Below are 18,683 nucleotides of genomic sequence, written 5' to 3' on the forward strand. Positions count from 1 at the left end.
CTAGCCGTTTGGTAGCCATATTACACTATTCGCGGAATTTATGGTGTACATAATAACAGCCTGAGGTAAAGTACAAGTGAACTGCAAGTGAAATATTTTTTGTCTGTTTTGTCTGAAGTAAATTGTTTTCATTTTGTGTTGTGTGATTGTAACATTCCTTTCACTGCTACCTGAAGTTTTCTTGTGACTGTATTTGAGAGCATCTGTTGTAAGTGTTGTGTTATTGTGCTCAGAAGAATCTGTGGCAACATCAGAGAACTTTGTTCCCAAAAAGGCATCCTAGATGCATGTTTTTAAACCACAGATCTCAACCAAAATCAATCATGGGGTTTGTTTTCACATTAAACTACCCATACCCAACACAGGAGCATTGATTCTAAAACAGCCTTATTTCCAGTAACTTTGTATCTCAAATTATGTGCCAAATAATCCATTCTCCTTGGATCAAGTAACACCAATAAGAGTTTATCTGAAATAAAAAACTTTAAAAAGTAGGGTTTTTTTTTCTCTTACCTCTTTTTCAGACCCCTAGGGAGTATGAGAGGGAGTACAGCCAAGAGCTGCGGCAGAAAGGTGTGGAGTCCAGCAAGTTTCATGGCTTTGCCTACGATGGGATCTGGGTCATTGCTAAAACATTTACCCGAGTGATGGAACTGTTACGGATCAAACAACGACAAAACACCTTTCATAACTTCACAGTGGATGACCGCGAAGTGGGAAAGATGGTGCTGGACGTCATGAATGAGACCAACTTCTTCGGTGTGACGGTAAGTTATGGGACAGATTGAGATTTTTAAAGAAAACTGTATAAACATTACGCAAAATGAGATTGCAGTCTGACATGTTTGAAGTTGAATTTGGGTTTTCTTTGACTTTACTCGCTTTCATACTGTAAATGGAGCCACTGGTCTGTGCAGAGTTAAGATACGGGAACACAAGGATACTTTCCAGACACTCACACACAGCACATGTACATGCAGGCAAAAGGTTTTGGTGATGAGGCACATATAGTGAGAAAAATTCATACATATACAGACACAAACATTGTTTAAAGCAACATGATCAGAATGCTATCAAATATGTTGTCACTGATGAAGAAGCATTAAAATATCTAGCTCCAAGTGTTTATGCATGCAACACTGTATGTACAGACGTGTATATGCACTGTGTTTGTATGGAGTTGGCAAATGTCAGAACAACACATAGAGGCATTAATTACTGCTCTGTTAGGCTGGAAATTGTTTGCATAGAAGGTTACTTAGCTATCTTTGTCTCTACATGAAGCCTAAAGTGATATCATTTGGTGCTGCCGACTCACTGCAGTGCATTCAAGATTGATCCTGGTGGCTATGCTAGCTACATGCTGTGCGTGTGTGTGTGTGTGTATTTGTGTGTGCATGCGCGCATGCATGCTCATTCTCTCACTTCCTATTGAGCTGTTAGAGGATATCTCCTGTTCTCCTGTAAAGGCCATTCCATTATTAGAGGATGCCACACTGCTCTCAGCCTAGACAGCCAGTAGGCATGCATTGCGTTACAGTACAGCAGAACATTACTCATATTATAACATATTCATGACTGTGCTTACAAATAAATGGCCTGAAAAATGCAAGTGAAGATAAAAAAGAAAAAGACTGGCTGGACTGGAAAATTACGGCGGTGCAGTGTTGAATAAATACTCATAACTTTCTCATGAACATTCACTAAATGTGGAGAAAAGTCAAGGTAGGGCATGAGAATGATGATGAAGATACAGATGCTAATGCAGTATAAATGTCAAAAGAACAAGAGAGGAAGAGAGGCAGAGTAGCCTTGGAGAAAATCAGTACAGACTTGCATTATTATGAGGCCATTTGGGGCTAGCGTCCCTGGGACTGTGTATGTGTGTTGCAGCGCTACACCAAATCCTTTGGCTTGTCATCCCTCACCCCTCTACTCTTACCTCTCTCAGCACAGACCCACTCAGGGCTGCTGATCAGGAACAGGGTGACATTGAACCTCTCAGCACAGACCCACTCAGGGCTGCCTGTCAGACACAGGGTGACATTAAACCTTTCCTCTTGGACTCCGGGAAGCGAAGCAGTGCAGCAATGTTGATGACCATATTTCATTCACTTTTTACTCAAGGAACACACTCAGATAAAGTCCTGTTAGGTTGTTTGAATAGGCTAGCAGTCTCGTTCTCACCCCTACTGACTCATTTTGATCCTACATCCTGTATGTAGCCATCAATGGTGGAAGAATTACTCTTCCTTCACTTATGTGAATGTACACCATAGTATAAAAATGCTCCATTACAAGTTAAATCCGGCAACATTTTAACTAAGGTTAATATGTACTGCAAAATATACTTAACTCACCCTTTTCAGAGTGTTCAGAGTAGAGTAAAATGACAAATTTTCATAAAATTATGTCCATGTAGCACCAAGAGGTGAAGTAATGATTATGCAGCCTTTTGATTTTTAGAGATATTTTTAGAAAATAGATTAACATTTCATGATGATTGTTTTGTTCAACATAATGTTAGTCAGAATAGAGTCTAGTGGAAGCTGGACAGGGTTACATGTTATTTGGAAATATTACAGTATATCTGCATGCTTTTGCTTTGCTGATGTCCTGAAGAAAAAAAAAAACCATCAGTTACATACATATATTGTGGATGATGTACAACCAAAATCCTCAGAGGAGTAAAACAATCTGAACAAGAATATTGTGCATGTGGTAAACAATTAGGTTGTTTGAAGACGGCAGCAATGCAAAATAATTCAAAGCGTTTTTGTAGCGAGAGAGTTGAGATCCACAGACTAATATAACTGTTCTTTTAAGGGATTACATGAAATGAGATCAAAAATGTTCCCTGTATGTAGCACACACTTACCACATGGAAACGTCCACCCACACACGATGAACAAAGACATAGGAAGGCAATTTCCCTTTTCACACTGCATACATCTTTTATGCTATTTTCAAATGCAGATTTCAAAAGCAGCAGTCGTTACACAACTCTCTCGGTTTGCTTGTGAATTGCAATAACTTCTACCGGGTTTACGATCAAATTAATCCGTGCACAAGCACCAGAGGCAAATGGCAAATTCTGACTGTGTAAATTTTATGTGTGCATGTGCGATTGATCTTACGGGATCACTCCGACTTGAGCCCCGTGTCTTTCCTGATGTCACGATTTTACTCTGTGTGTTTGCTGTGTACACACGCACACACACATGTCCCACGAGACCAAACCGTGTCCATTCCGTGCTGGTCTCGGTCCTGCTGCTGAATCAGTGGCGGAGGCAGCTGCAGCAGCAGGAGAGTGATCATCGAGGGCTCCACAGTATTGATCTGGCTGCTGTCAGGGCCAAAGAGAAGACGGCTGACATTAGCTGGGAGAGACTTCCAGGGCACAAAGAGTGCAGATAGCGGCTAGAACCACAGGAAGATGTACACTGGAATTCACTAGGGAGAGCTGGATGGAAAGAGACATGGGAGGTTGGGATTGGGGGATGACAAGTGTGTGGGTATAGGTTTGTGTCCCTGTTTTTGTTTTTGTTTTTTATCTGTGGTCAGTGGTCATCCTGTTGGTATCAGTGTCTCTCTGGGTAATAGTGAGTAGGAGGCTTGACAGTCACCTCAAACAGACACTGATGTAAGACAGAGAGGGAGGGTTACGGGCATCTGTTTTTCTCTTTTAATGCGTGTGTATACATCAACCGTGTTCCCACCTCAAACCCTGAAAACCCAGAGGAGGTCACACCTGCAGCCCACTGATCGACATCTCATTTGACCCCCAGCGCTCCCGTCACTGACAGTATTCTCACCTCCACAGTCAAGTGATACACGGCCACCTCCACTGGCTCACCTCAGAAAGACACATTCAGACACACACATGCACACACACTCGCTTGGACACGGGTGATTGCTGCATCAGCCACCATTGTGACACCGGTCTGAACGTCCTTTGAATACGAACACTTGTCTGGGTCAGTACACTCTGGTGAGGTTGCCTAAACTTGCAGAGGAGCATAATACCTTGTGGAAAGAGGCTTTACAGCGGCTTCTCTGAATTTTGGTCAAAGGAGGTTAATTTAATCCTTGTAGCGCAGACATTTATTTCCAATTAAGAATGTCCTAGTCAGTGCCTCTGCATATGTTTGACATACTTTGCATTTTCTACAAACCGTGTATAAACTTGAGAGAACAAATTGGGGGCTGTTAAAGTAGCTACACGCCATTTCAGTAAGGGTTCGTGATAGCTCCACTTTTGCTGATGTAAAGGGCAATTATTGTGGCAATGCTAATGCACAATAAGAGCATGGTGGCGCAGCTACTCTAGAAACCTGGATACATATACTCACAGTCATTATGGGTTCAAGTCAAGTTCCCCTATTTTCAACCCACATTGTCTGACCCTGTTTACACACCGCAGTTATCTGAATATAATACCTAATGAGCTGAACCGAGGTGCATTGCACTAGCCTACTTACACCTCAGGCATAATTGCATAGCATATTGTAGGAAAGAGCGGTGTGTGTGACGAAAGGAACTTGTTAGTGTCGACAAGTCGGATTGACACCGCGGTGTGAAATTGGTAACGGAGGCTCCATCGCGCATCACACAGGTAAAGGCGGCATCGGGGACTCTCTATCCCAGGAGCGGCTCGTTCTGCTCGCGCACACATCCAGTACATCATCAGGGACACATGCATGTACATAAACATAACGTGACAACATATTAAGTGCATACAGATAGACACACATGCGCGCGCACGCTCAGACAAACATCAAAGATGCCACACAGAGACACAGATTCAAACAGAGGGGTGGGATCCTGCTCTGCTACTTCAAAGCTTGCCATCTTTTTGAGGCAAAATTGGCTCTCCAGCTTCCTTCTCCATATTCCCCCCTCAGCTGTCTTTTAATCAGCCAATGCAAATGCTCTCTCTCTCTCTTTCTCTCAATAGCTTTATCCATCTATCTAGCTATTCTATCCAGCTCCCTCTCTCTCTCTCTCTCTCTCTCTCTCTCTCCCCCCCCCCCCCTCTCTCTTTACGTCTCACGCTCTCTGTGTCATGCTGGCTCTCACCTGTTTTGTTAGCCAGCCAGTAATATGTAAACCCAGTTAAATGTGTAATTAAGGAGCCCTGTAAGCAGATGGTGGGCTGAATTAATTGAACAGTCTTGGTAGATGAAGGAGAGGGAGAGAAAAGAGACAGAGCGACGAAGAAAATAGAACAAGAGAGAGAGATTAAGAGACAGAAGCCAAATTGATTTGAATATGTCTTACGATATTGCCACAAAGTTGAATTGTTTTTGTCTATCCTGTCTGTGTTTTCCAGGTGCTCCCTGGCTTTAAATAGCTTATCTTGTGCCTTTGGAGTTTAAATCAAAGACTTTCCTTCCTTTCCTTTTGTCATTTTAAGGTGGTTGTTTGACCAATAAACATGCCTTTTTGGTGAGAAATGAATTTTGAGAAATAAAACCTCTGCTTCATCCATTGACCGCTGTGTACTTTTCTGTGGCAAAATGTTAGACTCACTTTAAAAAATTGCCTTTTAAATGCCGTCTGGACCCAGATTTGTACCAATGCTAAGTGAACAAACACAGTTAAATCATGCAGCCTTGCTGACCTGATGTTGTTCGAAGGATATTAGCAAATGAATTGGCCGAAAGATAATTCTGTTTACCTCCATAAACAGATCAATTTTGGCCACTTCTAATCAAATGAGATGCAGTGTGCAGGAGTCGAGACTCTGCCCTTTGTCTGCCAATGCACCGGCATCAGGAAAAGCACTGTGCATACGCTTAGTCAGACTAAGCTCCTTTTGTAAACTAAAATTCACCTCATTGCTTATGGTGCATCTTCTTCAGCAGAACAGAATGTTTTATGAAATATATACTGTATAATATATACTTTGTGTGTTTTATGTTGTGTTAAAGATACATGTTTTTGTTTTTCCTTCTTTTCAGGGCCAAGTCATGTTTCGGAACGGAGAGAGGATGGGCACAATAAAATTCAACCAGTTTCAAGGTACATGTGAACACATTCTTAACTTTATTACTACCTCCAAGGCGCAGTAACATATCTCAGTTGTCTCTTCAAGGCTTGCATAGCCATTGGAGGACTGCTGTTAGTATGGATGTATCTTTTGTGCTGACCTCATTCAGCCTTCTGCACTAACCCAAGTCCACTGGACTGGCATTAGAAAAATTGCCATCATTTTTTGAACTCTAACTACTGCACGTTTTTGTTCAATAAAACCTTCAGTTGTCTGAGACATTTAGCAGTATTATCACTGACTTTTGAAAAGCCATTTACTTTTTTTCTCAAGTCAGAAGGCTGCCACAGTCGATGTACTGGTACCTCAGATGGATCCTTACCAGCAGGGTTTAGTCAAAGCTTGCAGTCATATTCACAGGAAAGGGAGGCTGAAGGATTTCAGTTTTGAGGTCAGACTCTTTGTGCACATATTTATCTAATGTCTAATACTGAAGAAGAAGAGTCATTATTGGTAAGAGGTTATTTTTCATAAAACACAAATATGAATCTTTTTAGACAGTTTGTCATTTTTCTGATGAGGGTAATTTCCACAATGCTTTGTGTACGTAGCTGCATGTTTTCTCAATGTGTCTGCGTGTTTGTAGGTGAACATAAAACTCTACATTGCAAATCCCATGCTGCTTTACTGTAATTGATCTCCTCTGTGGTGAAAGAATGCAAGTGTGGACCATGAAGATTTGTAAATGAAAACGGGCCTCAGTACTCTTTCCTCATAGCATCATCCTGAAGTTGTTTTTGGCCAGCAGGGCCTGCTGTGTGGGAGAATAACCCAAAGATTGCATCTCTATGCAGGGATTCCCAGCTTCAAGGCTTCCCCGACTGTACGTAGCACACTGCATGGTGCTGTTCAGTCCTCTCTGCCTAACCATCTTATCTTCCCCACTGCAGAGGGGCTCGATCCCTCTGGCTGCTTACATCACTGTGTGTGAGTGTGTGTTTCCTATCTGAGAGCACGGGAGAGAAAGTGTGCTCATGCACATACTGGTGTTTTGATAAAACAGGAGACCACACATGACTTACCATACAATTAATCATTATTTTCTAAAGTGATTAATCTGTTGATTGTTTTATAGATTAATTGATTAATCATTAAGTCTATAAAACATCAGAAAATAGTGAGAAATGGTCATTACAATTTCCTTAAGCCATCAGTCAAAAACTTAAAGATATTCAATTAACAATCACATATGACAAAGAAAAGCTGCACATCAAACAATTTAGGACTAAGAATTAAAAAAACATTAATCATTATCATTAATCATTATAATTTAAAAACATTACATTATCATATTAGTCGCTGATTAATTTTTTAGTGGATTGATTAATCAATTATTTGACAAAGTTTCGGCTCTAAATTGAATTGTATTATTTGTTTTAACTGAGACAAAATGAACATAATAAATAAAAACAAAAAAAACATGTGTCTCAATTCCATAAAGTATGTACATCTGTATATACTACAGAAACTGTCATTGTATTCTAGTTTTTCAGTTAGTAGAAAAGAAATCAATGTATGCTATAATTTTGTACTAATAGGTAATGATAGAAGACGCCTGCTGACGGATGTCAATCAAACTGTGACTGAAGCGCTGCTGTCAATCAGATTTCAAAAGAAAGAAAGGGTTTATTTTTGAGTTTTGCTCTGTTGAGCTGTGTCACACCATCCAAAATTTATTCACAGTTTTGCAGCTGTGAGTAGTTCCCGTTTCCTCTGTGCGTTGTATTGTGAGACAGTAATCTATATCAACAGCACACTCAAAAATCAAGCAGTTTTTAGGGTGTGTATTGACTTTAAATATACTCACTTGTGTCACTTTTCCAGTGTGAACACACTGCATATTGAAAACCTGCTCATAATTAGTACGTTAGGATTCAGGACAGAGCTAGAGAGACACATCCTTCAACCAACAGTCATGCACGAGGTCTGCTGACCTTCCTGTCTGTACTTGTAATTTACCTGCAAGAATGAAACCAAACAGGAAAAGGAGCGTTAACAGAGACAGGATGCTGTCACAAAACTTTTGAATGATTGATGAGAGGGTGATCAGATAGTTTCATGAGTGCCTTATCCTGAAGCGTAGCTACACATTTCTTTTATTTGTGACAAACACTTGCCCACATTTATCTTTGTCTCTCTTTCTCTTCTCCTTGAGTTTGCTGTCCACCGAGTCCCCGACTCACTTTCCTCAACCGAATCTTCCCCTGCGTTACAGCTATCTTTCACTCTCGTCTCCCAGTCTTATTATATCTCCTCCATCCCTCCTTAACCTTCACTCTATCACTTCTTTCTCACTTGTCAGGGATAGTGAATTTGTCACCCTTTTGACACACCAAGAGCCTGAGCTGGGTGGAGAGGAGAAGAGGGACAGCCCCAGCTTGAATATTTCAAAAGGCAGTGATCCTCAACATGACCCTATCATCTCTCCCCATCCTCTGATCCTCCATTTTAACCTGTCAGGCGTTCTTAGTGAGGGGCCTCAATGACTCTTATTCCCACTGTCTCTCATGGGGATAAGAGATAGTTCGCTACCAGAGGTCTTGATCACAGTCCCTCTGAGTACAGATTTTAAATCAACACACTACCAGCCACGGTAGATAAGGAAACATGGCCTTTGTCCTAAGGCAGAGGAGAGGTTCAATAATATATATATCAGTAAGGTGAGGATGTGATATGTGTGAGTAAAAGGTTAAGATGTTTTGGATCTTCAGAGATATATGATAGGATTTACTATCTACTACACCCCTCAAGTAAGAATTAATTTCCTGCTTTTCTGTCATCTTCTGCAGGAATGTGAACTAGCAACACCCTCACTGCTGTCAGTTTACCTCCAGGCAATAGTCTTCTCACAGTCCTTTCAACTTAAATAGCTCATGAATATCATTGAATTGTATCTCCAATGTTTTTCAATGAAGGAGCAATTCCTTTTCTGTATTTGAATTTCACAGATCTGACATGAAACAAAATAACAATGAATTTGATCAAAGGTGCACTAATGTGAACCTCATGGAGAGATGCGTAGATGTGAAGCTGTATATGCATCAAGGAAGACAGTATTGACATGTTTAAATTTACCAGAAAAGATATAACAGACATATAATATAAAGGGGCTGACAAATACTTCTTATTGACATGCAACCTAATATTAGTCACCTTTTTAGCAATGTTGTTTTAGTCATTTTATGCTTAAAGGACAAGGCTACAAATATCTTATATTTTTAATGTCAACAAATCCCATGAAAAGGCCAAACCACACAGTTCCTCAACGTTTTCATCCTCTCCAACCTGTCCGTGGGCCTCATCCCTGTGCCCATTCATTCCAACCAAATCTGTCACAAATATACAGTATAGTTTTTTAGGAGACTCCTACAACCGTCATTTTTTAGCACATGTTACTTGCCAGGAATAAATAATGTATTCATTAGGGGCTATTTTCAGTCATGTCTTTGGTGCCCGACAAAGTATTTACGGCACAGTGTATGTAGGATTGACTAAAATAAACTGCAGTGCCCATGTTCATAGTAATGAAGGAACATGTCCTCCAATGCTACCCTGTGGCTCATGTATGTTTTTTTTATTTTATTTTTTTTATAGTTTTAGAGGTCTACAGCACAGAGGAATTAGCTACATCAGACTGTGGCTACTCAAGCAATACTTGTTAGAAAGATCAGTTGATTTAAGCCTTTTCATGGGATTTCTTTCAATAGGAAAAACACATATCCTTCAAGTTTTTTGTCATGTGTATGTCATGTCAGTAATCTTATGACCATTTATCGAAATCACCACTGAATTTACAGTAGTTTAAAGTGACTAATCAAACAAAAAAGGCATGAAATGTCATTGCACAGGCTGAGTGACAGGTTGAGTTTTGTCAGCCCGCTGAAGCCATCAGTATTCCCTGTGGGGAAAGAGTGCTCGGGTAGTATTTTAGCATCTCAAAGGAGGAGTGCTGATATACAATCCCTTCTGCTGTTTAGATCCTAACAAAGGAGGTGGTCAAGGAAAACACGCTCATTGATCCTCGTTCCGCACCAGGAAGTTACAAATGCTACAAATCCTGATTGTGTATGCACATATAATTTACTGTACTGAAATTGTCACACATACTGTAGCCTGCCTAACATTTTCAACATTAACAGATGCTTTGATGCCAGAATTGGAGATCTAATGAGGTGATTCACTGAGAGGAGAGGGGAACGCGGTGTCCTGTGATGCAATAGCCGATGTTATCTATCATTTTCCTAGTGAAGGACAATGCTGCAGAGGAGTTCAATGGGCCTATAAGAGCGATAACAGGGAGAGGCAGAGAAAGATTTGTGCGCGTACACCAGAAGAAATTGCAGGTTGTTTGTAGTGCTTACAAAAAAAAAAGAATCAGAATAATATGTCTTCTCTTCCCTGCCCCTTCTTCTCTCCTCCCTGGTGTACGCTCTGAGTAATCTTTATGAGTGAAGGAGAGTGAAGGCCCAGGTTTGTCTGACAAGGTCATGCTTCCTCCAATATTACACCTGAGGGACCCATCGTTGTTTCTAAAAGAGAAAACACTAAATCCTCAAATAGCTGTGTTTGAGTAGGACTCTGTAGAGACGGTGGTGTTTACAGGCTGGGGTGTACAGCAGTTCACAATCTCTTGACTGTATCTTGGTAATATTTAAGCCAATGTATGTTGCAATATAAATACCAAGATACTGCATTTATTTATTGTTTTCTCCTACATCAGTTGGAGATTCTTCACATAGTGATCATTTGAAGTGTGCTCTTGCTTCAGTTGAGGTTGTTTTATGTCTTTGCATGATAGCTGTTTTTTTTGTGATATCTGCTTTTCACTGCCCTTTTTGTTTTCCTTGAGGTGAAATAAACAGATAATTGAAACTGTATGAAGCAGGAAAACAATCTCCTGGCCGTATTAAACTGAAGAATCTTAAAGGATAATCTTACTGAGTCCCCTAAAAGTCAGGGAACACTATATAATGGATATTTTGTTATACTACTAATGGGTTTTGGATGATCCCCCCACAATTTAAAGCTCTCTGTAAGACTGTACCGCTTTGCCAGACTGTACCGCTCAAAGCTGGACTATTCTTCACTGTGTCCAATTACTGTTTAAATCAGATTTTCTTGTTTACTCAAAGTAGCCACTGTTACATTTTCTCCAGAGAACAATTGCTGGTGGTACCTTTTATAAACACTGCAAGCTTCTCTGTATTACTGTTCCATGCAAGATGTTCATGTACATTATGTGTGTGTGTGTGTGTGTTTTGAACAGAGGGCCAGGAAGTGAAGGTGGGAGAGTACAACGCAATCGCAGATGTGCTGGACCTCATCAACAATTCCATCAGGTTCCAAGGTATGAAGAAGGCCAGAGTCTGTACTGTATTTATCACACTTCTAAGACTTACAAGTAAGAATCCTCTAAGGAGCAAACTTAGAGTAAAAAAGTTATTCTTTGAGGGTGAATAAGTCACATTTATCAAGCAACTTACTCCTACTTACAGAACATTTCATCCCACATCTGCTACATTGTTCAATCTTTAAAAAAAATCCTTATTCAATACTTTGTTTTTCAGCCCAAACATATCTGATTTTACCAATAATGAATTCTGCACTAGCTTCCACTCTTAACCAATTTAAGAAATCTCCAGAGCTTACTTTTAGGAGCATTTTAAGTTGTATAGAATTTCATAAATATCTTTTATTCTCAAGTTTGTGAGTAGGAGTAAAATTGAAGGATTTTGCTGTGTGTGTGTGTGTGTGTGTGTGTTGACTGAGAGACTCACTGAAGAAGAAAAAGGTGCTCTGGTGCATCTTATGTGTGTTTATATATAAGTTAAAGGCCCATCACTTACCACCTCAGCACTCTCTCCTCTCGCTCATTTGCTCACTTGAACACAAAGTCCCCCCCTGCACACATGCACACTCAGACATACTCAGACACCACCGCCGCTCTGTGTAGGGACCTGCCACTTTCCTTCACCACTCTAAACTGTCCTCTTTCAGCTAAATTATTCACCAGTCCATTTTTCACCCCTTCCCCTGTTTGCTTGTGTTGACATACTTTATAATTTGTTCGATCTCCCCGGCTATTCACCCCCTCCCCCGCTCATTCTCCATCCTCTCGGCGTTGCCCCATATACAGAAACTCTAGGACATTGCCATCTAAAATGCTTGTTTCCACATCCCCGACCACAGTAAGTGGAGATGTGTAAGATGATGCCGTCGTGATCGATTGGCACAGTGGCAGGAGAAAAGTAGAGCCAAAGATAAGAAAGTGCAGGGTCTAACCACAATAACTTGACTGTGGTGCATAGAGATACATGCACTCAACTATGGGGAAACTGAGGAGCAGGAAATGGGTCTCAAATAACTGGATGTCTGCTGCAGTGTCACTATTTTGTGGTTGAAAAGAGAGAGATTGGAAGGAGGTTGGTCTTAAGTTGTAAAAGTGAAGAGAGTAATCTCGCCAGAGAAAGTGAAAGTGCCCACAAATATTCAGTTTTCGACTGGATACAGATGATATGCCAACAATGTCACATCAAGCTTGAGACTCACTCTTTTTTGCGAGATTGTCTTAAACTAAATATTTTATGCATTACACCTCTTTTCCCTCTCAGGCATGGAGCCTCCCAAGGATCGTACATTTGTCCGTCTGCAGCGGCGCCACATCAACGTTCCCCTCTACAGTATCCTTTCCACTATCACCATATTGGGCATGCTGATGGCTGGGGCCTTCCTGTTCTTCAACATAAAGAACCGCAACCACAGGTGAGCCTCCAGTGGTGAAGGAAAACATGTGAGTGCAGCGGGAGGATGGAAGGAGGGGTTAGATGAAGGCTAGCTAATGAAGGTGAAATGGATAAATGTACATATGTGGGAGTGGGGGGGGGGGGTAAATGCTGTTAAGGAAGGAGGAAAAGATGGAGGACTGAAAGATCAGGGGAGAATGAGCAGTATTGAAATGAAAGAATGATGATTATCCTTCAGCTGTGGGGTATATTATTATTCTCTGTCCATAGAGGAATATCATATGAAAGTGTTTCAGACTGATGATCAGGTCCCCTTTTAGTTTATTCTATTCTGTTTTTTCTCCAGGCTAATCAAGATGTCCAGTCCCTACATGAACAACCTGATCATCCTAGGAGGCCTGCTCTCCTACGCCTCCATCTTCCTGTTTGGTCTGGACGGAGGTTTTGTCTCTGACAAAGAGTTTGAGACGCTGTGCACGGTGAGTTCCTTCAAAAACCTATATGTGAAATAATAAATACAAGTTGCGGTCGAATGCTCCTCACATTCAGGTCTAATAAGTGCAGCTGAACCTTGCTTATTGGCTCACATAACAATTGTGAACATATTCAGTTGTTTGGAGGCTTTGAGCTCTGTTGATTGCCACTGCAGAGAGTTAAACAACACCATACAATTGGATAAATCATCCCAAGAAACATAAATGGGCACTTTTTACTTATTTACCTGCATTACTCTTTATCTATTAATCTACTTACTGCCTTGACAAATATCTCTGGATATTATTTAATACATTGAGGTTACGTTTTTTTCTTTATTTTTACACAATAGTCATATGTTTCTCTTTGCAAACTGAGATGAATTGAGACTCATTTCAATCTGTAAAAATGAAGTACATTATGGAAAATACTGCTGAAACACTAATCACATGCACTATGTGACCAGCTCTAAGTGAAAACTGATTGAATCTTTCTCTCTGGGTTTCTATCTAGCACTGAACACATTAACTGTCTCCCCCCAGGTAGCATTACTGTGTGACTATGTAGATGCCGGATTAATTAAAGAGTTTTGATTACAGTGATAACTGGTTTCCACTGAGATACCATTCTCCCAGACATGGAGACACACAAGCACATGCACACTAAAGTAATGTTAGGCAGGGCACGTCTCGAGCTGCCACCACCTGACTAAAGCTCTGCTGCGAAGCCAAAACAGAGCCTGTCACTTCAGACGAGGTTCTACAGCAAAGGAGCACAGAGGTTGATCCATTCACCACCAATCAATATTTGCTGGTCTCCTTGAGAATAGATAGTGTAATTGTTTTTTGCTGTCTTCTTCACCCGGTCCTCCATTCTTCCCCTGCCTTTATTGCTTTCTGGATCTGGTAGAGAATGGCACATGAAGAGGGCCATGCGTAAATGTGTGGAGGTTTACAGAATGTGTGACGCAGAAGAGTTTTACACACAGAAAAACACAGAAAAAAACAAACACATGCATCACACGCATTAAGTATACAGACGCACACGGGCACGCACACATGCAAGAGTCTGTGGCTATATAAGGATTTCGTAGGCTATATTCAAAGTCTAAGCTTTTAAAAACACGTCAGCAGTGTCCTTTATGCCAAAGCAGTAAGAGGTCTACATTTTGTTTCTCATTAAGATGAAATGCTCACAAGAGTGTGACAGCTTCCGTGGTCCAGGACATTCTCCTAGAAATCAAACACTAAGAGACGACAAAATAAATCTGACAGCTTTTTATTTTTAGAATGCCTCACGATGCTATTTTGAATGAACTTCTTGAGAAAAATGCAAATAGTTGGCAGATCAGATGTTGTTTTAAGCCTTGATCACCAGTTTAAGACGTGACACAGTTATACGTGTTTCCTTTTGTTCTGATAGGTTCGGACGTGGATCCTCATTGTAGGATACACAACGGCTTTCGGCGCCATGTTTGCCAAGACCTGGAGGGTGCATGCAATCTTCAAAAATGTGAAGATGAAGAAGAAGGTACTGAAGAATGTTATATGTTTTATAATGAATATTTGTATATGAGGGGAGGGAGTTTAAGGCAATTTTCATATCTACCTATTTCCAAGAGGTAAATTAGAAATTTCCTTTTTCGGATACATTTGATTGTTCTTTTTTCCCCCCCACCATTGTATTTTATATCACACCATGTACAGTACATCCCTTGGATGGGATGACTTCTAGTTCATACAACCACAAATATCTCCATTGAAACATGTAGACCTGCCAGTCTTATCCAGGAAGCTTCACATGCTTTTTGAAAGCCCAACACTGGTGCGTAGGTGCTTGTATTCATACTCGTGCTTTTTAACAAACACTCTGAAAGACTGGCAGCCTGTGGCACCTGCTTTTAGAATCTTCTCTTGTGGAAAAAAAAAAGATTCAGAAATACAAATGGCTTTTTTAAACATCTGACACAATCTGTTTCACTGGCCTAGTTATATAAAGTGGTGCCAAGCTCACTGAGTGTCGTAACTCTGCTTGGCCTTTTTGTATTTATAGATCTTGCTCTCCCCCTCTCTTTGTGTGTGTGTCTCTCTCTCTCTCTCTCTCTCTCTCTCTCTCTCTCTCACCATCTTGCATATTGGAGGGAGTGTGGGTGGCCTGCCAGAGAAAGAGAGAGCAGGAAGAGAGAGAGGAAAGAGGGATGGATCAAAGAGTCGGAGTGGTTGGAGGGATGTCGGGAAGTAGCGGCAGAAGGAAGGGAGGAGAGACAGGAGGAAGATGGCAAAACAGGGCAGGGAAAGGGACAAGAAGAGAAGACAAACAAAGCGGCACAAATGGCAAAGAAAGTAGGTTGGGCACTGTGAGAAGAAAAGGGAAATATCTGGAAAAAGAGGGCAAAGCATAGATGAAGAAAGAATCCAGAGTATGGGTTAAAAGACAAGGAGTGATTACCAGAACCTACTTTACTTTGTGTTCCCACTGCAATTTTGTAGTCGGGTCAACACAAGATCACCACGCTGTTTCAGCTCTATCTTTCAGCCACTGGACCTTCCCTTTCATATTTTTTTAATTCATTGTCTTTTTGTTGAGGAAAAGAAAACAGTTTTGCCTCCATGAGCTCTGTAACTTTGCCGTGACCCTTCACAGCCAATTATCTCTGCTCAGCTTCCCCTCTTACCCCCTCTTCCCTCAGAGACAAAACAAATGTTTCCTCAGAAGCAGTATTCACTCCGACTACAGACATCAGCCCTTAAACCTCAAGATGTGTCCTCTGTTGGTTCAGGGCCCGCGTCTGTGCGCAGGGCCTCACACACACACATCACACTTCCTCCACACTGACTGAGTGCAGGTGCTTTGGCTTCAGTAAAGTGATGGTTGCTGTTGATGCCCTGAAATATCTGCCAACCACTGTCAGTAGAGGGACAAGCACAAGTCTTAGCCATCTTCTCCTCAAACAGTAAGGCTGGAACCGCATCCCTCAATCCCTCCTGCCGCCTTCCCTCCATCTTTTTTTCCTGCACACTGGGAGAGCACAGATTGTAAATCAGGGGTGTGTTTGATAAGGGTTCCACTCGATGGACTGCGGCCGGCACTCCTTCACTTCTTAAAGAGCTCAGTGCCAGAGACAGTGCGGGGGGGGGGGGGGGGGGGGGTCTTTCAATCAATGTCCTCCTTCTCTGAATACACACAAACACACACTACGTTGACAAAGATACACAAATATACACAGTTACACACAAAAAACAGCCTTTACACAACCCCCTCACACTCAGACCCCTGTAGCTGCTACTTGTCAGTCTGCCTATCTTGGTAATTTACTGTACTGAGCAATCCTTAGTGACATATTGGCAGAAACACATGTGGCACGAATTCACAGAGCCAAACAGACACACACAGTGCTCATGCACTCATTACCCTGGCATGAATATGCATAGAATGCATACATACACAGACACACAAACAATAATTGTGTTGACATATTCACATCAGTTGAGCTTGTCAGAAAGAAACGTCATAAACAACTTTCAACAAAGTTTCATCAAAAGTTTCACATGACTTCTTGGATTCTGATAGATCAGCGTTAGTTTACTGTTGCTACAATGGCCTCAGGTTTTGCTACAGCATCTAAATGCAAATGATGTTATCACAGCGGAGATACATTGTAGCTCCGGGCCATGAGAAAATGCTTGTTGATTGACACTACACAGGAAATGGATATGAGCAAATGTTTATTTAGAAATGTTACCAATGAATTTGCCAAGATAATATATGTAAGTAGTCATTCCTGACCTCAAAAACATTAATTTAAAAAAAAAATCTTAACTCAAGGTCTACTTACTTTATCTAAGTTTTGAACTCTCTCTGAATTATCATTCATGTCAACGCCATGTGCGCATGAATTGTTTTCAGTTATTTGGTCTTTTTCTCAATTAAATTCATCAGTAAACACAAATACACTAGAACCCAGTAGTATGTCAGAGGGATGATATTTATGGGAAATTAGTACATAACACTTCAGGTAATTTAGAGTCATTACATAGTTCGTCTAGCAGACTCAGTTGGTGTTGGTGTTGCATATCACAGTAGAACAGATGGTGGTGTAGAGCTCTTTTTGTAAATTCCCCTAAAATATCACACCTCTTGAATATCTTTGTCACGACTCTTAAATTGTTAGAATCATAGAAAATTATTTTCATCAGCCAGATTTGACCAGAATGTATTTCATTTACTGTAGTATATAGGCATTTTAACTGCTGTCCATCTTGGCATTAAATATTTTTTTCATTGGCTTTGAAGTGGCCTTATAACCTGTTCTGCTTCTTCCTTTCTCTAAACCGCCCTAAAGCAGTGCAATATTTCTACAAGAAATGTCCCCTGCCTAGCCTTTTCTGTTCTGTCTCATTTGTTCAATGCCAACACCATCAAAAGCCAGCAGATCAAAAAAAAAAATCCCCTCATGCATCTCTTCCTGAGCCCACCGGTGGATGGAGACCTGTGTGATACCACTGCGCTGCATCTGGGCTATGTGATGCTCTCCAAACACAGCCCAGCCTGTGTTGCCTGACCTTTCCTTTGATCTGCGGTTCCAGACAGTCAAACGATATTATAAATAAAGATCACAAACAGGTCATGGCTTTCATCCCTCTAAAGTTCATGGTACAAAAGAGGAGCTTCAATGGCCGACAGCATTGCTTCTTGTTTGGTGGATCTTTTCCACATTCTTTGGCCGCAAGGTAACAAAATTGTGGGTTGTTTGTGGCTCAGTACCGTCAGAAGTGAATGTCAATCACTGGTTCTTGGTCCTGGGCCAATGCATTGCTGTCATGCTAAATATACTACATGTGCCACAGAGTATAAGAATGCCAGTATCAAATTCTGAATCAGGTCTTTGGTCCTTGGCTGGTTTTCTTTCCTAGTAGGTGGTTAATTGCAGCTAAATACATTCTAATCAGTCCCTGATTAGATGGTTAGAATGAAAACCAGCAGGGCTCTGGTTCCTGAGATGGGATGAGAATCACCCGGTCTACATAATTACAGTGGTCAATAAGCAGTGTTGTTTAAAAAGACGCTACAGTACAGACACACATGCAGAACATTAGCAGGTGTGTGCCATTGGGCTAATAAAAGTATCTCATCTTCATTTCCTCTTCCAGATCATAAAGGACCAGAAGTTGTTGATTATCGTTGGCGGGATGCTGCTAATCGACTTATGCATCCTCATTTGCTGGCAGATTGTGGACCCGCTTAAGAGGACTGTGGAAGAATACAGCTTGGAGGTCAGTGTGTATTTTGATGTTCTTTTCCATCTTGTCCAAACTTGCGCTTGACTGTGATTTTGTTTATGTTTATATAATTTGCCTCAGCTGGGAGAGATTCCCAGTGACACAGATTCTCGCTAAACATGCCTGTGTGTTTGG

The 18,683-nt window shown here is 41.1% G+C and overlaps 1 protein-coding gene across 1 annotated transcript in view; it reads left to right on the forward strand.

The window, feature by feature from the left end:
* The window catches only part of gabbr2 (gamma-aminobutyric acid (GABA) B receptor, 2), a 194,025-nt gene that overhangs the window by 117,576 nt on the left and 57,766 nt on the right, over window positions 1–18,683 (forward strand). The window contains exons 7-13 of the mRNA XM_067613227.1: window positions 525–767; window positions 5,964–6,024; window positions 11,319–11,399; window positions 12,664–12,814; window positions 13,142–13,274; window positions 14,692–14,799; window positions 18,420–18,542. Of these exons, the coding sequence (XP_067469328.1) occupies window positions 525–767; window positions 5,964–6,024; window positions 11,319–11,399; window positions 12,664–12,814; window positions 13,142–13,274; window positions 14,692–14,799; window positions 18,420–18,542 (900 nt within the window). The remainder of the gene's footprint in view (window positions 1–524; window positions 768–5,963; window positions 6,025–11,318; window positions 11,400–12,663; window positions 12,815–13,141; window positions 13,275–14,691; window positions 14,800–18,419; window positions 18,543–18,683) is intronic.

Source organism: Thunnus thynnus, chromosome 15, assembly GCF_963924715.1.
Source record: "Thunnus thynnus chromosome 15, fThuThy2.1, whole genome shotgun sequence".
NCBI classification, from domain to species: Eukaryota; Metazoa; Chordata; class Actinopteri; order Scombriformes; family Scombridae; genus Thunnus; species Thunnus thynnus.